This window comes from Amphiprion ocellaris, chromosome 11, assembly GCF_022539595.1.
Source record: "Amphiprion ocellaris isolate individual 3 ecotype Okinawa chromosome 11, ASM2253959v1, whole genome shotgun sequence".
NCBI lineage: Eukaryota > Metazoa > Chordata > Actinopteri > Pomacentridae > Amphiprion > Amphiprion ocellaris.
Window position 1 is genome coordinate 16,788,603 of NC_072776.1, and position 23,344 is coordinate 16,811,946.

The following is a 23,344-nucleotide window of genomic DNA, read 5'->3' on the forward strand; positions in this document are numbered from 1 at the left end:
AAAACCTGGATTCACCTCCACTCAGTTAAAGTTTCAGGGCATTATAATCGTGTGGCAAAAAAAACAATGCTACTATGGATTTTGTAGTACTTTATAGGCAATAAGATTTTGTTGTATAATATTTAATACTTTGCTTTATTGTATCTTCTTGAAACTGCATGTTGTATTTAGTTAAAGAGACACACACACAAAGAAATGTCTGCATGTACTGTATGATATATGAAATTTACTGTAAACATGGCATTTTCCTTGTATTTTGTAAAATGTTGTCAATATAATTTAACATTTATAGAATTTAATATATTCCACCTTCAATGCGAATTTAGTGACTTTTGTGGAGACAAATAGTTGGAAAAAATAAAGTTCAATTCATAACTGCGTGTTGAGTTAAGTACTTAGGACTTACAAATGAGAAACGCAATTTACAATTTAAGACGTAACGTTTGCAAATATCCCTCATCGGCTGCCGTAATTCCTGTGGCGATACAACTGTTAGTTGTTTCTATGGAGACGCCGTAGCTGACAAACTTTAGCCTGTACTTGGCGGTGCTTTCTTCTCTCCGGTGGAATAAAAAGCACTAGTTTGTCAGTGTGTGCCGCTTGTCGTCGAAGGTAAGGTTGCTTTTTGCGTGTTACACCGACCATTTTCAATTTATCATGAGCGTTATGTATAGCCAAACGTTTCTACGTCCAGTGTTAGCCATGCCACAAGCTAGTTTGCTCCTTAATATAACACTACGTTAGTTCAGAAACACTGATCCAGCTTGGTCTTAATATGATCATATATTTAGGACAACTCGCTGTTAGAGTGACACTGTATTATGTGTGTTAATTGTGTGAAGTTACTCATTCTCAACACAGAAAACTCATTTTCTCTCTTCTCTTTTCCCCAGCCATGTTAGCTGAGGCTCGGGGTCCTGACCCTCTGATATCAGTAGATCCATGGAAGCCCTCCACCCTTGGAAAGGATATCAAAGTAAAGTCTGAACAATAACAATTTGGCATCATTAATGAACTCTTCATAATTGACCTTTCTGAATCAAACCAGTGTAAAGCTTTGTGTTTAATTTCAGTTTAAGTCCCACGCTGAAGCAAAATGGTCCATAAACTACAGCATAAGATCTATCATCTAGTATAAAACTGTCTTGTTCTGTTCTCTCTTGTCTTCTTGCTTTTAAAGAAACTTTTGGTGGAGAACAGTTTGTTTAACAGACACAATATTGTTAATTGGCTAGTGTCTGCTATACTCTTCATTATTAGCTGCTTTGAGGCACTTCTGTCCGTGTAGAAAACATGATGATTTATGAATGGTTACTGGTCACTCTAAACTGTGCACACGTCATTTCAGAATAACACAACTGAGTAACTACAGATAACTTCCCTTTTCCGAAGGGAACGACTGTTTAAGCACCACAGTAAACATTGAATGTTGATTTACTAGCTTTTATCAGTGTCTTTTCCCAAAACTCACATCTTGTGCAACGTCCCACCTGGCAGGATCCAGGGATTCAGCACAGGCAACGTGGTGGGAAGCACCAAAGGCGGGCATCTAGTCAAAGAAGCTGCTTCATGGGTTTGGAAACTAGGCGAGAGCTGGTCTGGGAGGACTGGGACCTGGGAGGAGAGTTCACCAAGACTTTAGTGCTGAGGAACATTCATAAAAAGCTGCAAAAGCTACACATAAGGTCTTATAAACTCACAAACACACACACACACAGCCTCAAACTATACAATTTAAATTTGATGCACAGGGTAACATGTCTCCCTCTCTTCTTCTCACAGACCTCCAGCATCCAAGTGTTTTTCTACTTCGATAGCTGAGATAATTGTCCTCAGTCCAGGGACTTCTTTCTCAATACCAGTCACTTTTAGACCGTACCAAAGGGTAAGACATCCCAAAGTTGTACAGAATAGCATTTGTATTTTGAAAACAGTCTCCACCACGGTGGGGATACATTCATGTACTTAATCTGGGCCTATATAGAAAGCAGATAACAGTTAAAAGTAATTACCTAAAATGTTTAATGAATCTCCACAAACATTTACGATATGAATGAACAACTGCATTTGATAAGTCTCAAGACCAAGGGTTATGTCATAGATGAGGACTTCTCCAAAAGAAACTACGAAAATTAGAATATCACAAGCCCATTATATGCCAACTCATATAGACATAAAACAAGTTAAGTAAAACAAAACAAAAAACATAATACGACACCACAAGAAAATATGGTCCAGCTAAAGACAGAAATGGCTACAAAAAAGGATCCATCTATCCATCCATTATCTATACACTGCTTAATCCTCATTAGGGTCACGAGGCAGCTGGAGCCTATCCAAGCTGATAGGGTGAAGGCAGGAGACACCCTGGACAGGTTGCCAGTCTATCATGGAACTACATATAGAGACAAACAAGCACACTTGCATTCACACCTATGGACAATTTAGAATGAACAATTAACCTCAGAATGTTTTTGGGCTGTGGGAGGAAGCCGGAGTACCCGGAGAAAACCCACGCATGCACAGGGAGAACATGGAAACTCCATACAGAAACATCCCAGGTCCAGGCCGGGACGCAAACTGGGGATTTTCTAGCTGCAAAGCGATGGTGCTAACCACCAAGCCCTGCAGCCCTCTACAAAAAAGAAGATGATCTATATGAATGTAAAATGACCTATTTCTCCTGTTTCATTCCCTCTGCCTGTATAAAACAGGGTGAGTACGAGGACAGCATTGAGTTTCAAGGCAAAGAGGGCAGCTTTCAAGTATGCCTCCGTGCCATCATTCCCTGTCATGTCCTGGAGGTGCCTGACTCTGTGATGCTCCCACTCTGTGCTGTCCAACACTCATCACACACTAATTTCCTGTTAAAAAATGCCAGGTACATATGAGTGTAACTATGTGTTGGGAGGTAACAAAGTTAAATCAAAAACTTTTTGTTATACTTTATATACCTTATTGATGCATTTCTCCTTTTCCTTCCGATGCCATCCAATTGTTTCTTCTTACAGTAAACTCCAGACAAGCTTCCAATTTGAATGTGATACACCATTCCAGCTGAACCCAAAGCAAGGCATGTTGAAACCCGGCCAGGAGTGTCACATCACGGTGGTCTTCCAGCCACAGGAGGCGCTGGTGTACCAGCAGCATGCTTACTGCTGGTTTGGAGAAGAAGGGGACAAGGCTGAAAACTGCTGCACTGTGCTTCTGCAGGCACTAGGTACTGTAAGAACAATTGAGACTGGAGGTAATAATTAGGCCCAAAGATTTGGCTACTGGAAATTTGACAACTTACCAGCATTGACAGTTTACATGCATATCCAGTACGAATCACTTCTCAAACAGCATGGTCGGTACCTCAGCAGTTTCTATAATTATGTGGTCCAAATGAATGGGTTTGGTGCACTACCAAGCTCAAAGAATTGCTGCCACATGCTGTCAGCTTGATTACTGGTCTGGTTACATGAGCAATGTTTATTAGAACTGTGAAAAAACAAAAAAAAAAAAAAACAATATTTCATATATTTTAAAGTTGCAAAACACAAAATACAGATTTTCAGTGTTAAACTACACTCCTTAGTTACATATGTCAAACAGTCTTTCAAGTCTACAACTGGTCAAAGAATGACTTATTCATCCTTCAAGCAAAGCACTAAAACGACTGATATCAAACAACTGTTCTCAATTCTGACTGTGTTTTACTTTGGACATGTGAAAAAAGATATATGCTCCCCCTTTTTTTTTTTTAAATTTTGGCTTTGTCTTTTTTGTGTAGGCAGTGTGAGTCTGTATTATAGTTTAAAACATGTGGCAATGCAGTGTATATTTAATCTCACTATGCTGTGGGGAAAATACAATCCAAGACCCTTTTTTCTTGTTATCTTTTCAGCCAAATACCCGTATCTTCAGTTGAGAAATCCCAGTAGCCAGGAGGAAGAAGGATGGGGTGATCCGGTGCTGCAGTTTGGTTCTGTGGTAATTGGCCAATGTTTGCGGAAACACTTTGACATCTTTAATCCCTCTCCGGTGGGTAGAACATATACATTCACAAATGCACACTCTCAGTGGTGTTGTTTTTTTTTTTTTTTTTTTTTTACATGTCTCTTTTTGCTTCTCTTCTCCAGGTAACTGTATCTTTTTCTCTATCACCACTGTCAGGTGGTATACCCTTGCTTGGATCAGTATTCAGCTGTGATGTCACCAGGGGTAATGTGGCACCTGGTGGATCACTACGAGCTACAGTCACTTATTCTCCTGCTATAGTGAATACTGTCTCTGTTGAGTATTTGATTCTAAAATGTAGGGGGGCACTCAATGAACCTCTGCTGAAACTCACTGGAAATTGCATAGGTAAGGCACACATACAATTGAAAAATCTGTTCTAAGAAAAATAAACACATTTATACTCCTGTAGTCAAAACTAAATGTAAGATGTAATCAATGCATTTGTATAAAAATATTTTTTGTTTGCTAGGTCCCAAAGTTTCCTTGTCCTCCTCTGTGGTGGACTTTGGATGTGTTGAGGAAGGAGCATCAGTTGTACAGACAGTCAAGCTGGTTAATTCTTCTCCTGTTGAGGTCATCTACAAATGGGATATTGACTGTAATGGAAACAGTGTGTTTAGTATCCTACCAGCAAGTGGCACTTTACTTCCACAGAGCTACACCACACTGAAGGCAGTGTACAGACCTACACAACCTATTACACATCACAGGAGAGTGGCATGTGTCATACTGCATAGGGTAAGAGATGCAAATGCATGCACACGTGCACCATACAAACAAACATAGTTAGGACTACCCATCTACTTACTCGTCTCTTACTTACTTGTCTCCCTTTTAGGACCCTGTGTTTCTTGACCTGACTGGAACCTGTCACTCAAAGCTCCAGAAACCAGTCATACTCACACCCGAACACTTGGTTGACTTGGCCCGCAGACAGCTCTCGCCAGACACTCTCAATGCTGTGCAGCACGATCATGATGTACACTTGGACCAGCAGGGAGTGCTCTCCTCCATGGAGAAGGTATGTTTCCAAAAAGTTGGAAGATTTTCTGATTTCCCTAAGAAAGCATACACATCAACAATCAAATATGAACACAGAGTGCCACTAATATCCGACACAATATAGATCCAGTGTTGTTTCTGACTTATTCTGTGTCATTTTCTTGCAGTTAAACCAAAGACTGGGCAGTGCTGCTGTCATGCCGACCCCCGATCTTGTCTGTTTAAGTTCTTCTAGATCATCCCTACATGTATCTGTGGTGCCAAGTGAACTGGTGTTTAATCACAAAATGTCATCCTCTTTCTTATCTTCATTTGATTCCTCTCAGTATGTCTCCATCACAAACCACACCAGAGGAAAAGTCAGGTACCTCTGCTTGCCAGTAATTTTCTTTTGCATGAAATTAAACTATACAGGTGTTACGGGGGGAGTCAGAGAACCCAGGCGCAGATACAGAAATAGGGAGACAGGAGGAAGATAAGGAGGGGCCTTTATTAAACTAAAAAAAAGTTACAACACAAAAGGGGACACTAGATTGAGGAGGGGGAAGCCACAATCAACTTTCTACAAAAGTTCACAATAAACTAAAGGGAGGAAACCTACAAAGCTAACACAGAACCAACTAAACTAACCAGAAGGGGTACTCACAAGAATGGGGAGGCATGCTTGGGGAAAACAGTCCAAATATGACTGAGGAAGACAAGAAGCAAAAACAAGAACTAGGAGAAATCCAGGGGGAGAACAGCAGAGTCCATGGGGCTGAAGCAGTCAGGGTGTAGCAGGCTCAGTGGGGAAAACCAGAATCCAGGAGGGGAACAGAATCTATTGTCCAGCGATGGGTGACTGAATGAACTGGGTTGAAATAGCTGGAGGAGAGGTAGTGGGCAGGTGTCTTGAGTGAGCTGATTACTGCAGCTGACACTCATTGCAGTAATCAGCAGGTAACAGAGTGCAGACACATGAAGCAGGAAGAGCAAGAGGGCGAGTGAACAGGGAGAGAGAGACAGGAGGGAGAGATGACAGAGGGAGCCAAAGAGACAGACAGGTCAAAACAGAAACAGATGAGGAACAATGGGAGAAAGAAGGAAAAAGGGGAGGAAGAAAGGCAGGGGCTGGAGCAGGGATCATAACAACAATCTGTTTCTTTTTTTTTTTTTCTGTCCAATGTGACTTGTATTGCACATGATTCTGTTCCAGCCTAGTGTGGACTGTTGCCCAGGATTCTCCATTTTCCATCTCTCCCTCATTGTGTGACCTGGCTCCACTGAAGTCCACCTCATTTAGAGTGACGTATGACCCGAAGCAACTCAATACCCTGCATGGAGCAGAGCTTGAGTGCTTTGCATACTATAAGGTAGTATTATATAATATAGTAGAGAGTCCTTTACAACAAGGAATATGCTTTTCTTATATTATAGCAAAAAGTGTTGTTATAACCATTTGTCTTATGCTGTGGTTGTAAGAACAAAACGGTGTCATGATTTCAAAGTTTTTCTGCCTGATTGCAGGACAGTCCTGATGTAGGGGAGCAACTGGTGTGTCCGCCCTGGTGTGTGACTGTCAGAGTCATTGGTCACTCCTTTCAGCCAGGCAAAGGTCACTTCATCCCATGCTGCTCGCTGAAGCCCCCTCAAGTGGTGAGACACAAGCACAATCAAAGACACAAGTTTTCTCAGTTCTCAACCTATGGAGATGTTATTTAATTTAATGCATCCTATTTCTCATGAAAAAACAAACAGAAAACATCTACACCTTGTGAAATTAAAACATTCCTTTCCTTTAAAAACTTTGTAAAATACTTTATGACACTGCTGTACACTACGAAAGGATATTATGGTTATGATACTGTCTTGTTCTTGTTAGGTTTTTCCAGCCCTGAGTGTTATTTCCCATCGGACAGTGCTATTTCAGAATGATGGAGACTTGCCCTTCACTTTTTGTCTGGACCACAGCTCAATCCCTGCTGGGACAGAATCCTTGTTTGTAGAGCCCAGCTGTGGTGTGATCCAGCCGAGGGATTACCAAATCCTCACCCTCAGAACAACTCCGACAGAAGACAGTCCCAAACAGGGGTTTAACTTACGCCTGCAGCTCAATGCAGCTAAGCTCACAAGGGTAGAACGAGCACTACACACAGACACAGAACATAATAAATCTCAGTCACACTGTTCTTGCTAATTTTCCTATCTGTGAATGTCTCTGTCTTTAGGAAATTACTGTTGTGAGTGTGGTGGAAAAGCCATGTATGTCTCTGGAAGGAGGCAGCAGTTTATATTTCCAGCCAACAGCTGTGGGCTCACAAACCCGGCGCACTCATCACATCAGGAACCTCAGCCGCGTGCCTATACGGTTGGTTGGCTGGTTTATTATCTCATTGTTGTTATTCTGGTCCTGTTTTCTGACATTTTTCAGTGTATTGTTTTGTAGTCTGGACTTATCTCAACATCATTAATCTTGTCTACAGCTGGTTGTCTGTGATTGTCCTTCATGATAGGTTCCAGTGGAGCATTCCAGAGCCAGACCAGGAGCTTATCTTTGTTGAACCAGATGGTGGTGAACTGCATCCCAATGAGAGCTCAGTAAGAGATTGAGTCCCACATGCTGTACATTTTTGTAGACAGTAACTCAGCAATTTATTTAAAAAAAAAAGACCGAGTTGACTTTGTTTATTTTTGTTACAGGTCCAGACATGGTCCTTCAGTCCACTATCAGAGAAAACATACACACTCAACCCTACTCTCATCTTCTGGCCAGTGCAGACTGATAGATCTAACAAGTCACACCTTACCCTTAAAGTTGTGGGAATGGGTTCCAAGGGTTCCATAGAGGTAGGACCCTCATTGTATTTGTGTGATTTTAAGTTTGTGTTTACATATAGTTGGATAAATTGCAAGTACATGCCAATTTACAAGAAAATTTAAATTACTTTTCCATTAAGTTTTAGAGCATAAATAAACCTTGAAGTGAATCAAGCCAAGTTGTGCTTACCTGTTTATTTCTTTCCAAGGCAGAGAAAGCAGTCACGGATATTGGGGAGATTCTGGTTGGCAGCTGCCACTCATTTGAGGTTCCTCTAGTGAACAACAGCCCATGTCCTGTCTCCTTTTGTCTCATTGTACAGCAGATACTTCTGGATGATGAACTTACATATGACCCTGAAACTGAGCAAAGTGGTAATGTCTTTTGCAGCATTGTTCATGGTTGTTTTCTGCATGTAGGATATTCATCAGGACTCTATTACATATTTAATTTTAGAGTGTGCATCTGATAGTGAGGTCAATACGCAGTTTTTATTATTATAGACTAAATATGTCCTGTCTGACCCCTTTAGCCCTACAGCTGGACTGTGAGAAGGGAACCATCCCTTCACACTCCACAATTCAACTCCAATCCATCGTCAGACCCCACAGACGAGCCCAGTACCTCTGGAACATCAGCTACCAGACAATAAATGCCAGTGGTAAATAGGAAACTTACACAATGTTTACAGACAAACATGTTCTACAAAAAAATTGTTCAATACTTACATAATAGTGTCTGCATTCCCTCTGTGTCTGTCTGTCTCTCTCCAGGGTTTGTGTCGTCTCCTCCCGAGACACTGTGCGAAGTGCGAGCTAAAGGTGTGTTTCCCACCCTGCAGGTGGTTGATGCCTGTAGTGGTGGCAGTGTGGGGAGGCTCAGCAAGATGCATCTCTGGAAATTCTTCTCATTGGACAGCCTCAATGAGCATTTGCTCTCCAACCCCTCTCCTGCAGAACTCACATTTAGAACCCCCACCAGACACAGGTTAGAGGCTGAATTAGAAGCAATTTAACCTTGGACTGATGGTCTAATTTGATACTAAAGTCTTGAATTTTGTTTGATGTTATTGTTATCATCACTGTTCCAGATCAAGATTCATTATAACTGCGTAACTATTATGTGAATTCATTGATTCCTGGAAGTGGAATAGTCATGTTGCATTTACATTTTCCTTGCTAGGTGTGTGCATGACCTTGTCTTCTCTTCCTGTCTGTAGTTTCCACAGTAGTCCCTCCATCTTCACTAAAGCTGTCTTGGATTTCAACTTTAGCTCTGCTCCTGTAAATTCAGACTCCTCAAATTTTGTCCTGATGTTTTACAACCCTGGTTCCATCCCTGTGGACTGGTATGTGAACAAAAGATAGCAAAATTAAATGAAGGGTAATCATACAGTATATCACAATGCAGAATAACAAACTAGACTGACGTACACACTTCATCATTTTATCATTATACAACTGGTACTCATCAAATAGTGCCTAAAAGTAAAATTTTTAAAAACAGTTTGAATTGAAATTTGACAAATTTTCCAGTTTCTTATCTAGTGATTTTTGGCTTTTCTTCATTAGGACATTCTTGTTTCCAGAGGACCAACAGATAGAGTTGGAGTACTGGGCATTGACGGGAGAGTTCAGCAGCACAGAGCTGCACCAAATGAAGGTCTGACATTTCATATTCTAAACACATTTTCTTAAGTTTAAGTTTAAGTTTAAATTTCAATTTGTGATTCAAAAAAGTACCAGTTCAGGTTATAGCTGAATAGTTAATCAAAAATAGTATATGTGTTGTTCTGTATGTGTCTGAATAGGTAAATAAGAGCCATATTGTAAAGCACTTAGGAACCCGAGGTTAAAAATGGTGCTTTGTAAGTGAGGACCTTTTACCATTTACCATATCATTATAAATTAAACATTGTGGTGCTACAGAGATGTCCTAACCTACAAATCATACTCTGCAGACGCAAGGGGACTTGTTTTGTATTGACTGCAGCAAAAATAACACCATCATTTTTATTTTTGTTTCAGTGGATAACACAAAAAATACTTTTACCTTTAAAAGTATGTCATTGCAAAATAATCACAATATTAATCTTTCAGCCTTAGTTCGGATGAGACACAAATATTTTATCCTATTGACAGGTGCAGGACAACCAACTGTTCAACATTTCCCCTCGTTCTGGAAATTTGCTCCCTGGCCAGAAGAGGGCAGTGCACTTCAGCTACAGGTTAGAGATCACACTGTACACACCACTAAATCATGTGTAAGTCAGAGAATTTTTTAAGAAACAGCCCTAAAGTCTGGAGAATTAACCTTACATCAGACTACAATAATAATGTAATACAAAAATCATGTAAACTTTACTCTTTACAGTCATGACATTGTTGGAACTCATCGATTACCTGTCGTGCTCAAACTCTCTTATGGCAGAGAGATCTTGGTGAGGCTTGCATTTAGCTTTTATATTTTCAAATTTTCAAGTCTAGCAACACATTAATAAGAGTCAAAAGTAAAACTGGTCTCTTCGCTATTATACACAGTTATTCCACTTCAGTAATTGTGTTTTAGTTTGTCTTTTTTTTTTTTTTTTGGCTGAATCCTAATTACGGTAATTAACTTTGTGTTCATGTGATATGTTTCTATATGCAGCTGAACCTCCAAGGGGTGACCGTGGAGAGAGATACACCATATATCCACTTTGCCTCCAATCAGTATGAATTCACTTCTGTCAATATTGGTTACAGCAGTCCTCCCAGACAGGTATGTGTTTAGTTTCTCCTATATTAAGTTCATACAGCGAGTGGCCCTGAGCTGGACAACACTGTATTAAACTTTATGTGATAAAACACACATCTGTCAATATTTTAGTTTTAGCTTCCGTTAGATTCCAGACAAGATCTGGGATTTGTAATTTGTTTATTTGCTGTGCAGGTGTATGAGTTACATAATGGCGGTGCAGTTCCAGTCCGTTATCAAGTGGACATGGCTGTGTTGTCACAGCTTCAGGCGGACAACTTTAACCATCCAGTGCTCTGCTGCCTCAATCCAGAGGGAGAAGTCCTTCCTGGGAAGACAACCAAGCTGGAATGGATCTTCTCACCACTTGAGGCTAAGATTTACCATGTATGCTTTGAAATCCTACTCTGTGTATCTTAAGCCGTCTTCTTAACATTGTCTCGTTATTTCCTCCTTTGCATTATTACTATTAATTTGATATCCATTTCGAAATCAAGAGAAATTGTCACCATAGACAATATTTTGATAGCAATGAACTTTTATCAGTTCGATTCAATATATGTTACACTGGCATAAATATCAGGTTGACAGTTGACACATAGCATAGTTTTTTGCACAGAAAGCTAATTAGCACACTCTGTCCCCAAATGTCCAATCTCAATCTGTGATGTGTTTCTTATTTTTCTTTGTATCACTAGATGGATGTTCCTATCCACATCCAGGAAAGGGACTCGACACTGGTGAGATTTGAGGGATGTGGCCGTGATATTCTGACACCGGGTTCTTCAAACCCATTGACAAGCAGTGATCATAAGGTTTGTGTACCATGCGTCCAGAGGGTGCCCTTTCCGGGACAGGTGAGAACATACATGAACAGTTCATCAAAACAGATACCAACTATATATGTGTATAAATGAGTGAAGTAAAACCCTTGTGCTGGATATACCTCGTGTCTTTTACATTTTATTTAAATAATAACAAATTTTGATGTTTATGAGTATGTGATCTCAGTATGTGTGTGTGTTTGTGTGTGTGCAGATGTTATTCTTGTCTGAAGACAGTGTCTTTCTTGGTGACATCCCTGTGTGTTCACAATCTTCAAGAATCCTATTCCTCACCAATGTGTCTCACACAGACACTGTCCACTATACATGGGACCTGCCCCAGCAGAGCAACCAACAGGTACAGGAAGGTGTACAGGTTTGGGGGAAGTAAGCGGATCCTCCCTATTTGTGTTGCTCTGTTGGATTGTCATAGACAGCACAAACATGTGTGACTTCCTCATTCTTTTTCTTAGGCTTTCTCTGGTGTCTATTAACCAGATGCGTCATTTGTTAAGATTCTGAGATTAAAGTGTTTTTGTACTACTGCTTGACCAGCTTCACATGTGCTGATGTGTTGTGTCAGGTGGTGCAGATCCATCCAGAGCGAGGTTGTCTTTGTCCAGGGGAGTGTGTCCTTTGTGTCCTTACCTTCACTTCTACAGACTACCCCACCGTTTATAAGCTCGATCTCATCTGTCAGGTACCACAGCGGGGCCAGTGTAGATTCAAAGCTGCATTAAGTGCCAAAAACAAAAGCTGTAGTTTAGCAGAAGATTTCCTCAAAATATGTTGTGTCTTTCCCCTTTTTTCTCCAGGTTACTCACGCAGCTGCACTCATTCAGTATCACGATGCTTTGCAGAGCTGGGAAGAAGAGAAAGAGAGGCAGCAAGATGAATTCACAATAACAGACAAAAATGTGACAGACAGCCAAAGAATTTTAATAGACCAGGTCTGACTTCATACACATTGACAAATTTTGAACATATGTAACAATGTTTTTTACTGTATTCAACCTTTATCTTTATACAGGAACCTCTTGCAGCTCCTGCAAGGAAAGGGCCACCACTGAGAAAATACAAGGTTGCATTTATTTCCTACACTTATTATCATTATAATCTTATTAATTTAGAGGCATGCTGTAAAAGAAATATGAACCTTTGAAAACATAACTTTATTTGATAAAATTTTCTGTTTCCCCTCCAGACTCTTCCTCCTATCTGTGCCAGTGGTAGCTTTGAAACAATGGGCAGTATCTGTACCAAACTAACAAAAGCTGAGCGGCGGATGCAGCGAGAAACATCAAAAGTGTGGAGGCGCCCTCGACCACCCCAACCTGCTCTGCTGCATCTGGCAGTTACAGCTCACTCCCATGGGCTTCTGGAGTACTCCACACACTTTCCTGACCAGTTCAATAAGCATTATAGGTAAAATCTTTTATGGTACACACTTAGCATCTCTTAGTAAAATCCTGGATCAGTTTTCTTATTAATCTGCTTACACAAGAAATCTTTATCTGTTTCAAGGTTGTGATATTAGCTATTATTCATACTTCTAAAATGTGGACCCTGATCTCTATACGTGGAAGCAATAATTTTGTTTATCGCTGCTGCCTTTCTTAGATACCTCCAGTCAGTAAAAAAACAGCAACCTGAAAACATCTCTTTAAGAACATCCCTCCCTGCTGGACCATCTACACAAACACAGGGCCCTGAGAAAGACATCGTTGTGCACATACTAACCTTTTTGCTAAGGTAACACCCCCAAAAATATCCAGCAAAGCCTTTCATTTAGACATTTAACCTGGCTTATTGACCTAAATAATCCCAGTTGCTTAATATTAGGTATCATTTCAGGTCAGCTTAGAGAGGGTCAGAACAACAGACAATTGCTTTGTGTTTCTCCTCTTTGTCTTTCCAGGAACATACTTGATGATTCAACCTTTGTTCAGTCTCTGATTCCTTTGGCCTCTAAGCCCAACACCTACCAGCCCACAGAAACCTTTTCCTCTCATTGCTCTTCATATCCATCTTCAGCCTGTCCGCCTAGGTGTCCTACTGCTTCTTCTTCTCCTCCTGCTACACCCCAACCTCAAGTTCTGTTGAGTGGAGCAGCTGACATGCAGAGGACTGCAGGAGGTTTGGGAAACAGGCCTGAAAAACAGCAAACACTGCATGCTGAACACGTACCTGCTGACATGGTTGAAGATGTTTTACTGAACACCCTCCAGAACCTGATGATGGAAGCTGTCAGAGGAGAGCTTGTCCTTACAGCACCCTCCCGCACCATTATCACTCCACCTGCATCTACCAGGTGAAGACAGACACACATTGGACACACACTGACAGTAGTGCTGCCATTGTTACCTCTTTCTTCTGTTCGTTGCTTTAGTCAGATGCAAATTATTACATCAGGTGGTTACCATATGGTGTGCTCCATTAGAATCAGAAGGATGTCCAAAGCCATGGCTGAGGAACAGAAAATCTGAAAAAGAGAAAGGCACCAGCAGAGACTTCAGTCACACCATCTATCCAAAGTCCCAGAGGCCTGTCTCCATCTACAGCTTTCATTAAAATCCAACTCATTATCTTATCCAACTTGACAGTTGCCCTGTATTTCTCAGTGTCATTCACCTCTTTTTGTCCTCAATCCAACCAGTTTAATTGTTGTATCACTCTTTTTCCTGTCTTTGCAGCTTCCATCCTTACAGACAGTTCCATAAAAATGTGAATAAAAAAGTAAAACTCACTAGAGCTGCAGTAGGGAATGTTTAACACTCATATGCTTGCAACACTTGATCACCTGATTAGTTTCAATGAGTTAACAAAAAACAAAGAAACTACACACATACAAACGGACAAGTTTAAATATTGAAATATGGAATAATGAGTAGATTATCCTTGGCTCATTACTCAATATGGGTGTCAGTAAAGTAGGGGACGATCTCATTAGCCGATATTCAGAAGCTGTAAAATGTAAAGCAATTCAGTATTGTTTCACATATATATGTATGTATTCATTTACTCCCCATTGCTTTCTGTTTTGAAGAATCAACCACCAGTCCATCAGATATTGTGAGGCCATTTCTGGTATATATTTTTTTTCATCAAATAAAAGGTATATTGCACATCATTTACATCTCATGTCCATGTTCTTTAGAGTAATTTCATTACCCTAAACAAAGTCAAGTACAAATAGCACAAACTGTCATGACTGTCCAATCAAACATTTACATATATTTTGTGTTCAGAATAATCAGTCACTGTCATGTCCTTTGAACCATTGAACAGTATAATGAAATAGCACCTGTACACAAAATGTCCATTATCATAAATAGTAAAGATAATAATAGGCCATAATATTCAAATAAAAGCTGCATCGTTACACAAATGACCAGCGTAGCAGTATTTCAGCTTCCCTTCTCTAGCAGCTTCAAGATTGAAGGAATTTAATTTATCTTCATCTTTTTCACTTTTAACATACAAAAATGAGCTATATCCAGTGTCTTTACTCCTTCAATAGACAGCTTTGATACCTTGGTGCGTTGTGATTCTCAACTGATATTTCTTTACTTTTCTGTTGAACATAAGGCAGGTGGTTTCATAGAATTAAGGTCACAACATAAATGACAGAACATCCAAAAATTATTTGTAAGTTACCGTGCACTTCCATGCTTGTATCTTTTAACTGGACACTAGGATTCGTATAATCTCAATCCAATTTACTTTAAGGTGGCTTATGCCATTTGTTTGAGTTAGGCTGTTCTTAACTTTCTAAGTGACTAAGATCAGTAACTAAACTTGGAGATGGTAGGAAAGATCTTGTTGTGAAGGTATTGAATCTTTTCCCCCTGAGTTCTCAGCTTCTCAAATTCAAAGTAAGGGATCTGTAAGAGAAAAGGAGAGGAAATCTTGATTTAGACAAATAAAAAAGAGGGGCAGCTTTTTTATAAATATTATGTCCTGAATATTATATACCACTGTTCAAAAGTTTGGGGTCACCCTGACAATTTCATATTTTCCATGAAAACTCACACTTTGATTCACATGCTAACATAATTGCACAAGGGTTTTCTAATCATCAATTCACCTTTCAGCACCATTAGCTAACACAATGTAGCATTAGAACACAGGAGTGATGGTTGCTGGAAATGTTCCTCTGTACCCCTATGGAGATATTCCGTTAAAAATCAGCTGTTTTCAGCGAGAATAGTCATTTACTACATTGGCAATGTCTAGACTGTATTTCTGATTCATTTAATGTTATCTTCACTGAAAAAAACTTTTCTTTCAAAAATAAGGACATTTCTAAGTGAAACCAAACTATTGAATGGTAGTGGTAAATAAGTAAACAATGTTTGAATTCCCAACATAAATCATTTCACAGCATATATGAAAAATGCTTGAGAACTTACTAGCATGTAGCCAATTACAAACCACATCAACACATATAACTTGCTCTTATTTTATCAACAGAAAGGTGTGAATTAGCAGGAAATGAATATGTGATCTCTTGTTGCAGTGATGTAGATTTTGTCACACATACCTGGACCACCTCATAGCCCATCCTGTCAAGGTGTCTCCTCTTAGTGACTTCCTTCCCCAGCAGGTATTTTGTATTGCTGCAGAAACGGTTTTGTCCATCCAAACACAGTGCAATTCTATAAAAGTACATGGCATGAAGAAGTAATAATTAATTAGTGCAAATTAAATGCAGCCACCTTACAACTCGAAGCAGGGCAGAGATTATCATTTTGGTATTTGTATCTATGTCCAAATATAACTTGTGGGTAGATGTCTTCACTATATTTTAACTTATTCTCTCACTTTTTGCGTGTTGAAGAGAATCTAATCATACCAACATGAGCAGTTCTTACCTTTTGTAAGTGTGGTCCCACTGAGACAGAGGCAGAACAAATCCGTTCTCGTCTAGGCATATCTCCACATCTGGACACAAAAGGTACGCAAACCAACAATATGTCCATAAGTACAGCACAAGCAAAACGGTGCAACAAATTAAATGGAGCTTTGGTAAGCCACTTTTAAAATTCTACAAGGATATACCACAAAATGCTCCATTGCTACATGTCTCAATGAGATAAACACTGAATTTATATGGTAAAAAATGGTGACACTGATAATGTGTACTTTAATTCTGAAATAATATTAGTGCTACATGCTCCCATTTTAAATCCCAGACTTATATGATGTGGTTGGTTGTAGCTTACCTATAGTGTATCCATTTTGAGTAAAGATTCTGGTCGAGTAAAACCTTCCCCCTAGCAGCTGTGCAAGTGGTCCTTTGACTTGTTTGTACAACAGATACTCCATAGGTGTCTCAAAGGCCTGGTCTGCAGAGGAAAACTTCTTCACATGGAGGTAGAAGGGCAGTCTGGGACCCTGATTAGGAAAGAATAACGGAGAATTCATTACTGTTACAAATTATCCAACTCAATTTCCCTATAAGCAAAATGAAAAGGCATTGCTTATGCTTAATAAGTGCTCCGAAACTCAGGCAATAAGTCCCATTTAAATCACCACAACTACAAAACCTTATTCACATGATGCTTACCCAGTAGCGTGTGCACTCCAACACGGTGGAGAGATGGAGCTGTGTCAGTTGGCCCAGTGCATTCTTGTTGAATGGCTCTCCATGTGCTGTGAGTCAGACAAAAATAGCTTACAACAGACGTTACGTAGCTTGTTGCATAAAAATGACATATACTGGCATGTCTGCACAACATGTGTCAGTATGCCTCTGTTACGCACAGCCCTTACTTTAAGTGTATATGTAAAGTTACAACAGAAATTGAAAAGGGTAGCTAGAAAACGGTGTTTCTGAACAGCAGAAGACACGACTGATCCTGATACTTCATTCAACAAGTGTATATACCACCTGGATTCTTCTGGCAGGAACTATGGAAACACCTGATGAATGAACTGTGTGGCAAATTTTATCTCTCCTTCTCACAATCAATAATACAAGCCTCACACATACCTTGCAGCCTCTGTAGAAAGTATGGGCTGAAAACTTTGGACATGTAGTTGAGCGGGAAGCGTTCCAGGTGGATGCAGGCGTGCAGCACATCTATCAGGGAGCGAGGCTGGAACTGGGAAAACCTTGTTGACAGAATGCTCTCCAGCTTTTTAAACATCTGACTGGAGCACTGAGGGGTAAAAGACAAATAAGAGAATAGAACAAATTATAGCAGAGGCACCTTTCAAAAATTCATTCAGAAATTATGACAGTATGTAAAAGTAATTTCTGCTCAAGAACAGCATATTGTTTTTGTTTTGTTGATGTGTTACAACACCCTCACCTGTGGCAGGTAGTTGAGTCTCCCCATGGCAACAATCTGTTTGGCTATCTGAGGGGTGGTGTGCTTCTCAGCATCGCATACGAAGTTCTCAGCCACGGCCTCAAAGACGGTCTCGGAGCGGCACCCCATTTGCAGACAGTACTCCATCACAGTGCTGATCACCTCAGGATCACACTTTCCCAGCCTCTCTGACAAATAAAACAAAATGTTGTGATTCCTTTTTCCCCATTATGATTCCCCAACACACATCCTACAGAAATCAGACAAGGCATGAAGAATGAAATCTCATTAGACTAGCTAAAAACAGATTTCACTAAAACCAGTTGCGGCAAAAAAAAAAAAAAGCAAACAAAAAACACACCTGGCAGGTGTTTCTCCATAGCAGCCAGGAGCTCTTCATCATGCTGTCCCAGAATCATTAGTGCAGAAAGCACCTTAATAATTTCATCGTCACTGAAATCTTTAAAGACCCGTGATGCTCTGTGACTCAGTCTCAATACCAAGGTAATAGCCTGTGAAATGGAAAATTAGGCCCTTCATAACACTGCACACAGAGGAATAGAAACAATACATTCAATTTTTTTTCTAAATATGTAATGCAAGCAGATTAAAAGCAATTACAATGTCCCCAAACGGACCTAAATGACAGAGCTTAAAGCTGTTAAAGGGGTATTTTGTGTCATTATGTTCAAAGATCTGTAAGTCAGAGCTGATATCTCACTGCAAATCAAACAGAAGCAGGGAAGTTTCTTCTCTTTCATACCTGCCTCTGCTGTAACTTCAGCAGGGACTGCAGAATATCACTGACTTGACTTGCTCTCAGCCGGTGAACCAGCCTTTGTGTGTGTGTGTGCAAAGCAGACAGTATCAGTGCCTGCTGCTGGCTGGCAGGCTCATAAAACAGAGTCAGCAGGGAGTAGACTGTGGCAGCCTCGCTGGGAGAGACAGCATCCTTTTCTACAGCAGCACCTATAGAGTCCAAGACCGCTGCGACCATGGGTGACTGGCGGCCTTCCAGGGCACATGCCACCTTACCCAGGTGGCAGAGTTGTGGCACCCCGATGTCCCTGTTGGAGAGGAGCTCCAGACACTCATTCATCAGTCTGAGGACAGGAGGGCTGTGGGCCTCCAAGCCAAACTCCACACATGCTCCGAGTAAAGTGGCCAGTCCCTCTGCTCTGTCATTGCTGGGAAAGTCTGCCAGCCTGGAGCACAGCTCCCTGATAACATCCTCTTCAAACAGAGACTGGATGTTGACTAGTGCAGCTCCACTGCTCCGTGGTTTGGCATATGGAGTGTATGGAGAGAGGTGTGGGGCTGCTCTGGCTGCTGTTTTAGGTGTCGCCCGTCTTCCACTCTGGTGTACGGTCACTTCATCCTCTGTTCTCCCAGGTATGGGCACAGGAGTGGGGAGAGAAGTTGCAGTCACCATCTGCACCGCTGTGTTACGTGTTGTTTGGAAACGACGGACGCCTGTTACGCACGGTGGCTGCGCTACTATGGCTGTGCTGGTAGAAGCTACATGTGGACATCTGCCCACTGAACTGCAGAGATTTAGGCTGCGATGAAGGAGAAAACAGGCTGAGGCGTGCTGGCACACCGCCCTGACAGACGATGAGATACAAACGATGGACTTCATTGCTGTGTCAAAGATGGTCCTTCCTGTCAGAACAGCAGACACAAGAACAAACCCTGTCAGTGCATTTCCTTACTTTTACACACAATCAAACAAACTATGTGGAGTCAACTGACAAGCCAATGAAAAAACTTAGTCACCTATTGTACAGGAAACAGCTGCACAGAAGGAAACTGAAAAGACTTCAGAATCAAAATATCGAGATCATGCATAAGCTACTTATGTCACCAATGAAACCGACTTACTTTGTCCCTGCTTTAACAAGCTTCCTTTAATATCACAGAATGAACGTACCTTCACTGAGACAGTAGGACGTTGTAAGACTGCAGCATATTACAGAACTCCCCTCGAGGGTTTGGTAACAAAGTTGTGTAAGATGACATGTGCTTCTGTGTGCTGCCACTCTGTGGTCAAACCGAGTACTGCAGTCTGGCTGCATGTTATGTACTCAGGCTGCTCCTGATTGGTGCATATCGGTTGAGAGGGGCGGGAGCATGGAGAGGAGGAAGCTGCTGCCTGGAACAGATGTGGTTACCATAGACTGTACACATCCCTCCTGTCACAGGCCTATTTTCTCACAGTTAAGTAACACTTAAACAATACCTTAATGTAATGGCATTAACATTATAAATAATTAATCAAGTCTGAATGAATACATGCGAGGAAGTTGTCAATAAATGGATTTCACAACATTTTTCACTGCAGATTTGTCCATAAGATCAGAGGTGTATTTAAAGGTTTTCCTGGTGAATTAAGGAGATAAAAGACAAGTGAGTTACACATGCCAAAAGATTTTTTTTAACTGTTCATAAAGCCTATCGATCTAAAGATAATAAAAATAGATAATAAATGATTCATTAACAACAATGAAGCCGCTTGTTTTATCCCCCAAACCCAGAATAAAATGCTTCTTATCAAAAATCAGTGCCATATTTGTTTTAAAATTCCAAAATGAATAGTCAAATAGTCTTTAAACACACTCCAAATAACACAAAATTATTAGCAGTCATTGCTACCAAATTCTGTATAAATGAGTAACTGTAAAAACAACAGCCTTAGGTTACATTTCTCCATTCAACAGTTTTTTATACAGTTGTGTTGCTATATTATACTGATACAGAGATAATCAAAAATTACACTAATATAAATATATACAGCAAAAATTGTCAGATGTTGGACTACTTAATTTAAATGTGATTGTAACATTTAATGTTTTGGTGATTTGTGTTGAGGATGTGTTGTAAATATGCCAAATTTAGCCCATTTACAACACTGTTCAGTTTGCCCACTATTAAACAAATGGTAGTCATTTGAAAGCACAAATTGTTTTTGTGTTTTTGTGCACAAATTATTTCCCCCCTAATATTTACTTACTCCAAAAACATTAAAAAAAAAAAAAAAACCTAATACATATACAACTGATGCAGCTCAAAAATCTGACAATCTGCTTGAATCACTGAATGTTTTCGATTATTGGTAAATATTTAGATTTGGCACAAAAGCTCTTTTTTTTGAATGTGTAGAGCTTAGATTTGTGTAATGTCCCCTAATAGTGAGTCAGAAATAGCGTAACAGTCATGACTAACTTCCACTTTACCCTTTTGTATGCACTATTAGCTGTTTATCAGTTTCCACTAGATGGCGCTATGCACAAAGAAACTGACTTCCCTCAGTTCATATTCCCTCAAGTCACGGTTGAGCTTAATTTCATCCACATTTACTGGAGGGGTCATGCTATGATTTGCAATGTTACAGTAACAGCTGAAAGACATCGTTTATTATGTGCGTTGTCCTGTTTAGTAGAGAGCCCTTAATGGAATCAGAAAAACAAGAAGGAGAGTTTTTTATTAGAGTAGCTTTTCGTCTCATGTCTACTGTCTGAAATCTGTTCAAATGCAGAGTTTTGTTTTTTGTTTTTTTTTAGCAATGCTTGTAGAACAAGTGTTTAGATTGAACATTTTGTGTGTGTGTGAGTGTGTGTGTGTGTGTGTGTGTGTGTGTGTGTGTGTGTGGTGAAGGCTGTGTGCCTGACAGTGAATAGACTGTTTCAAAAGTCATCTGTGCCTGTTATCTCTAAGACAATCTCTCTCTCTCTCTGTGTGTGTGTGTGTGTGTGTGTGTGTGTGTGTGTGTGTGTGTGTGTGTGTGTCTGTGTGCATGTGCGCGTGTGTTACCCATCCCATCTGGCTGGTCCCTGCAAACAAGCGGCAACACCACAAGCCCTCTGGACACGAGTTGGAAAAAGAAGAAAGAGCAGAAAGACCCTGAGCTTTCAAATGGTGAGCAGGGCAGACCAGATAAGATCTGTTATAATAAAGTTACTGTTCTGCCAGTAATGCTGATGAATCACACTGAATAGTCACTCTGGCTGTGTCTCTCTGCGTGGGTTGTGTTTTGTGAAGGAAGTGGAAGAACGGGTACAAATTCTCCAAGTTTTTATTTCTTGTGCAAAAGCTGATGGAACATCAATACAGTCTTTAAATCAGCAACAACGCACCCTTAAAATAAAAATATGTCTCTACGAACGAGACAAATTGAAACGATGCCTTTGTGGAGTTGAATCAACCCAATTCATTATCAGAACGCTTCATCATAATAATATTGACTGTATGCTTGGGCCTGTTGAGATTTAAACAACTAACCAAGAACAAATTACAAAGACAAAAAGAACTTGTTTTACTGAATGAAACTGGCAAAAGTGTTGGAAAAGTCCAAGATGTGGGTCCATATGCCAGCACACACATTTATCTATGTACCTCCAAACACACAGTGTATTAGAACAACATCACACCATGTGTTGCCTAAATCTAATCTAATAATGAAAAGTTGAGCAGTAATGTTATCATTAATCACAAATGGATGTGACGCATTTGGAGAGCATGTCTACTCTGTCCCAGTCTTTCTTTGCGGTTATTGGTGTGATTAAAAATAACACAGTCCAAATGGATAACTTCACTGGGAAATTAGAAACGTGTGGTGGTTCATCATTTTGAAAGTCAGCTATCTTGGAACTTCACAGGAGGTGTTAAATGAAATCTGTGGGGCCACAATTATGGAGATTAAAGGACTGTGTTTGGATGGATGTTTAAAAGAAAGATCAAAAACATCAGTTTAATTCATTTACAAGTGGTTAGGTTTTTGCAAACAGTAGTTAGTATTGTTATGCTCCCAACAGCTCTGCTTCTGTTTGAAAAGGCTTACTGGGTGCTGAAGGGCTGATGTCATAACCTGTAAAAACACTGACTGATAATGGCCTACATGCCGTACAGTGAAGGCAACATGCCAGCTGTTTAGTCCTCTCAGAAAAATGAAAGAACATGTCACTTTGTATGTTTGGTACGTACTGGACAGCTATGGAAAAAGTGTGCACATCCTTCTCTTATATCTACAACAATAATTGTTTCTGCTCATTGGATCAGAGGAAACCTGATCTGAACACACATTGACATATACTATAACATCTGGCTCTTGAGGTGATAAAAGCTTCAACTATGTGACCAGTTATTCATTAACTCTATCTCAGCTGCCTCCTTTGGTTAAATTTTGCTCTTTGAGAGCAGTGACAGTGAACCGAAATTGTAAAGATGTGGACTGATGGCTAAACAATGAGCTGAAACACACACAGAAAAGCTCAGAGGAGCTGCAGATCAGGTCATATTTCTTTGTACGTCCATCACTACCGATTTCACATTGTCCTTTCATTCATATTCTAAAAATATCAGTCAGTGCTGTCAAATAGGCATACCGCAATTTAAACATTTTACACAATAAGTTGAAGGTAAAGGAAGTCCTACAAATTGTAGCCCACTGAAAACAGCAAAAGTAAAAATAGTCATTATGAAGCAGTTTGCCCTCTCAGTTCTGAATTATTCATCTGAATCAATTCTTGCCTTGGCAGAGCAGTGTGATCAGTGTGGTTGGTTATCTGTCTGTCTGTCGGCAAGATTACACAAAAACTACCAAGCTAAACATCATGAAACTGTATGCTGTGGTGAAGCATGAGCACAGGAATAACCCATAAAGTTTT

At 40.2% G+C, this 23,344-nt stretch overlaps 2 protein-coding genes across 4 annotated transcripts; one reads left to right on the forward strand and one right to left on the reverse strand.

The window, feature by feature from the left end:
• The first annotated feature begins 64 nt into the window (after positions 1-64).
• cfap65 (cilia and flagella associated protein 65) lies at positions 65-14,494 on the forward strand. The gene is made up of 35 exons (XM_023288920.3): positions 65-612; positions 894-976; positions 1,498-1,685; positions 1,783-1,885; positions 2,715-2,881; positions 3,012-3,220; positions 3,890-4,026; positions 4,125-4,350; positions 4,475-4,743; positions 4,844-5,026; positions 5,175-5,371; positions 6,203-6,359; positions 6,514-6,642; positions 6,869-7,120; positions 7,215-7,354; positions 7,500-7,584; positions 7,687-7,833; positions 8,013-8,178; positions 8,337-8,465; positions 8,578-8,791; positions 9,024-9,152; positions 9,376-9,466; positions 9,946-10,031; positions 10,178-10,244; positions 10,454-10,564; positions 10,736-10,927; positions 11,239-11,397; positions 11,579-11,722; positions 11,948-12,064; positions 12,180-12,314; positions 12,395-12,445; positions 12,569-12,789; positions 12,985-13,116; positions 13,283-13,675; positions 13,805-14,494. Exons 2-35 carry the CDS (start codon positions 896-898, stop codon positions 13,848-13,850), a joined length of 5,253 nt encoding a protein of 1,750 aa, XP_023144688.2. The 5' UTR covers positions 65-612; positions 894-895; the 3' UTR covers positions 13,851-14,494.
• LOC111580965 (FAST kinase domain-containing protein 3, mitochondrial-like) lies at positions 14,433-20,198 on the reverse strand. 3 transcript variants are annotated; one of them, XM_023288925.3, is made up of 10 exons: positions 19,612-20,198; positions 18,445-19,343; positions 18,043-18,193; positions 17,682-17,869; positions 17,360-17,528; positions 16,934-17,019; positions 16,590-16,761; positions 16,239-16,308; positions 15,908-16,022; positions 14,433-15,248 (listed from the first exon to the last, which is right to left on the reverse strand). In XM_023288925.3, the coding sequence occupies exons 1-10, from the start codon at positions 19,754-19,756 to the stop codon at positions 15,150-15,152; spliced, it is 2,094 nt and encodes a 697-aa protein (XP_023144693.3). In that variant the 5' UTR covers positions 19,757-20,198; the 3' UTR covers positions 14,433-15,149. The 3 variants fall into 3 exon arrangements, with proteins under 3 accessions (XP_023144693.3, XP_035812528.2, XP_054871237.1); XM_035956635.2 differs by having other exon boundaries at positions 19,563-19,663; XM_055015262.1 differs by lacking the exon at positions 19,612-20,198 and adding an exon at positions 19,458-19,482.
• Positions 20,199-23,344: the final 3,146 nt, after the last annotated feature.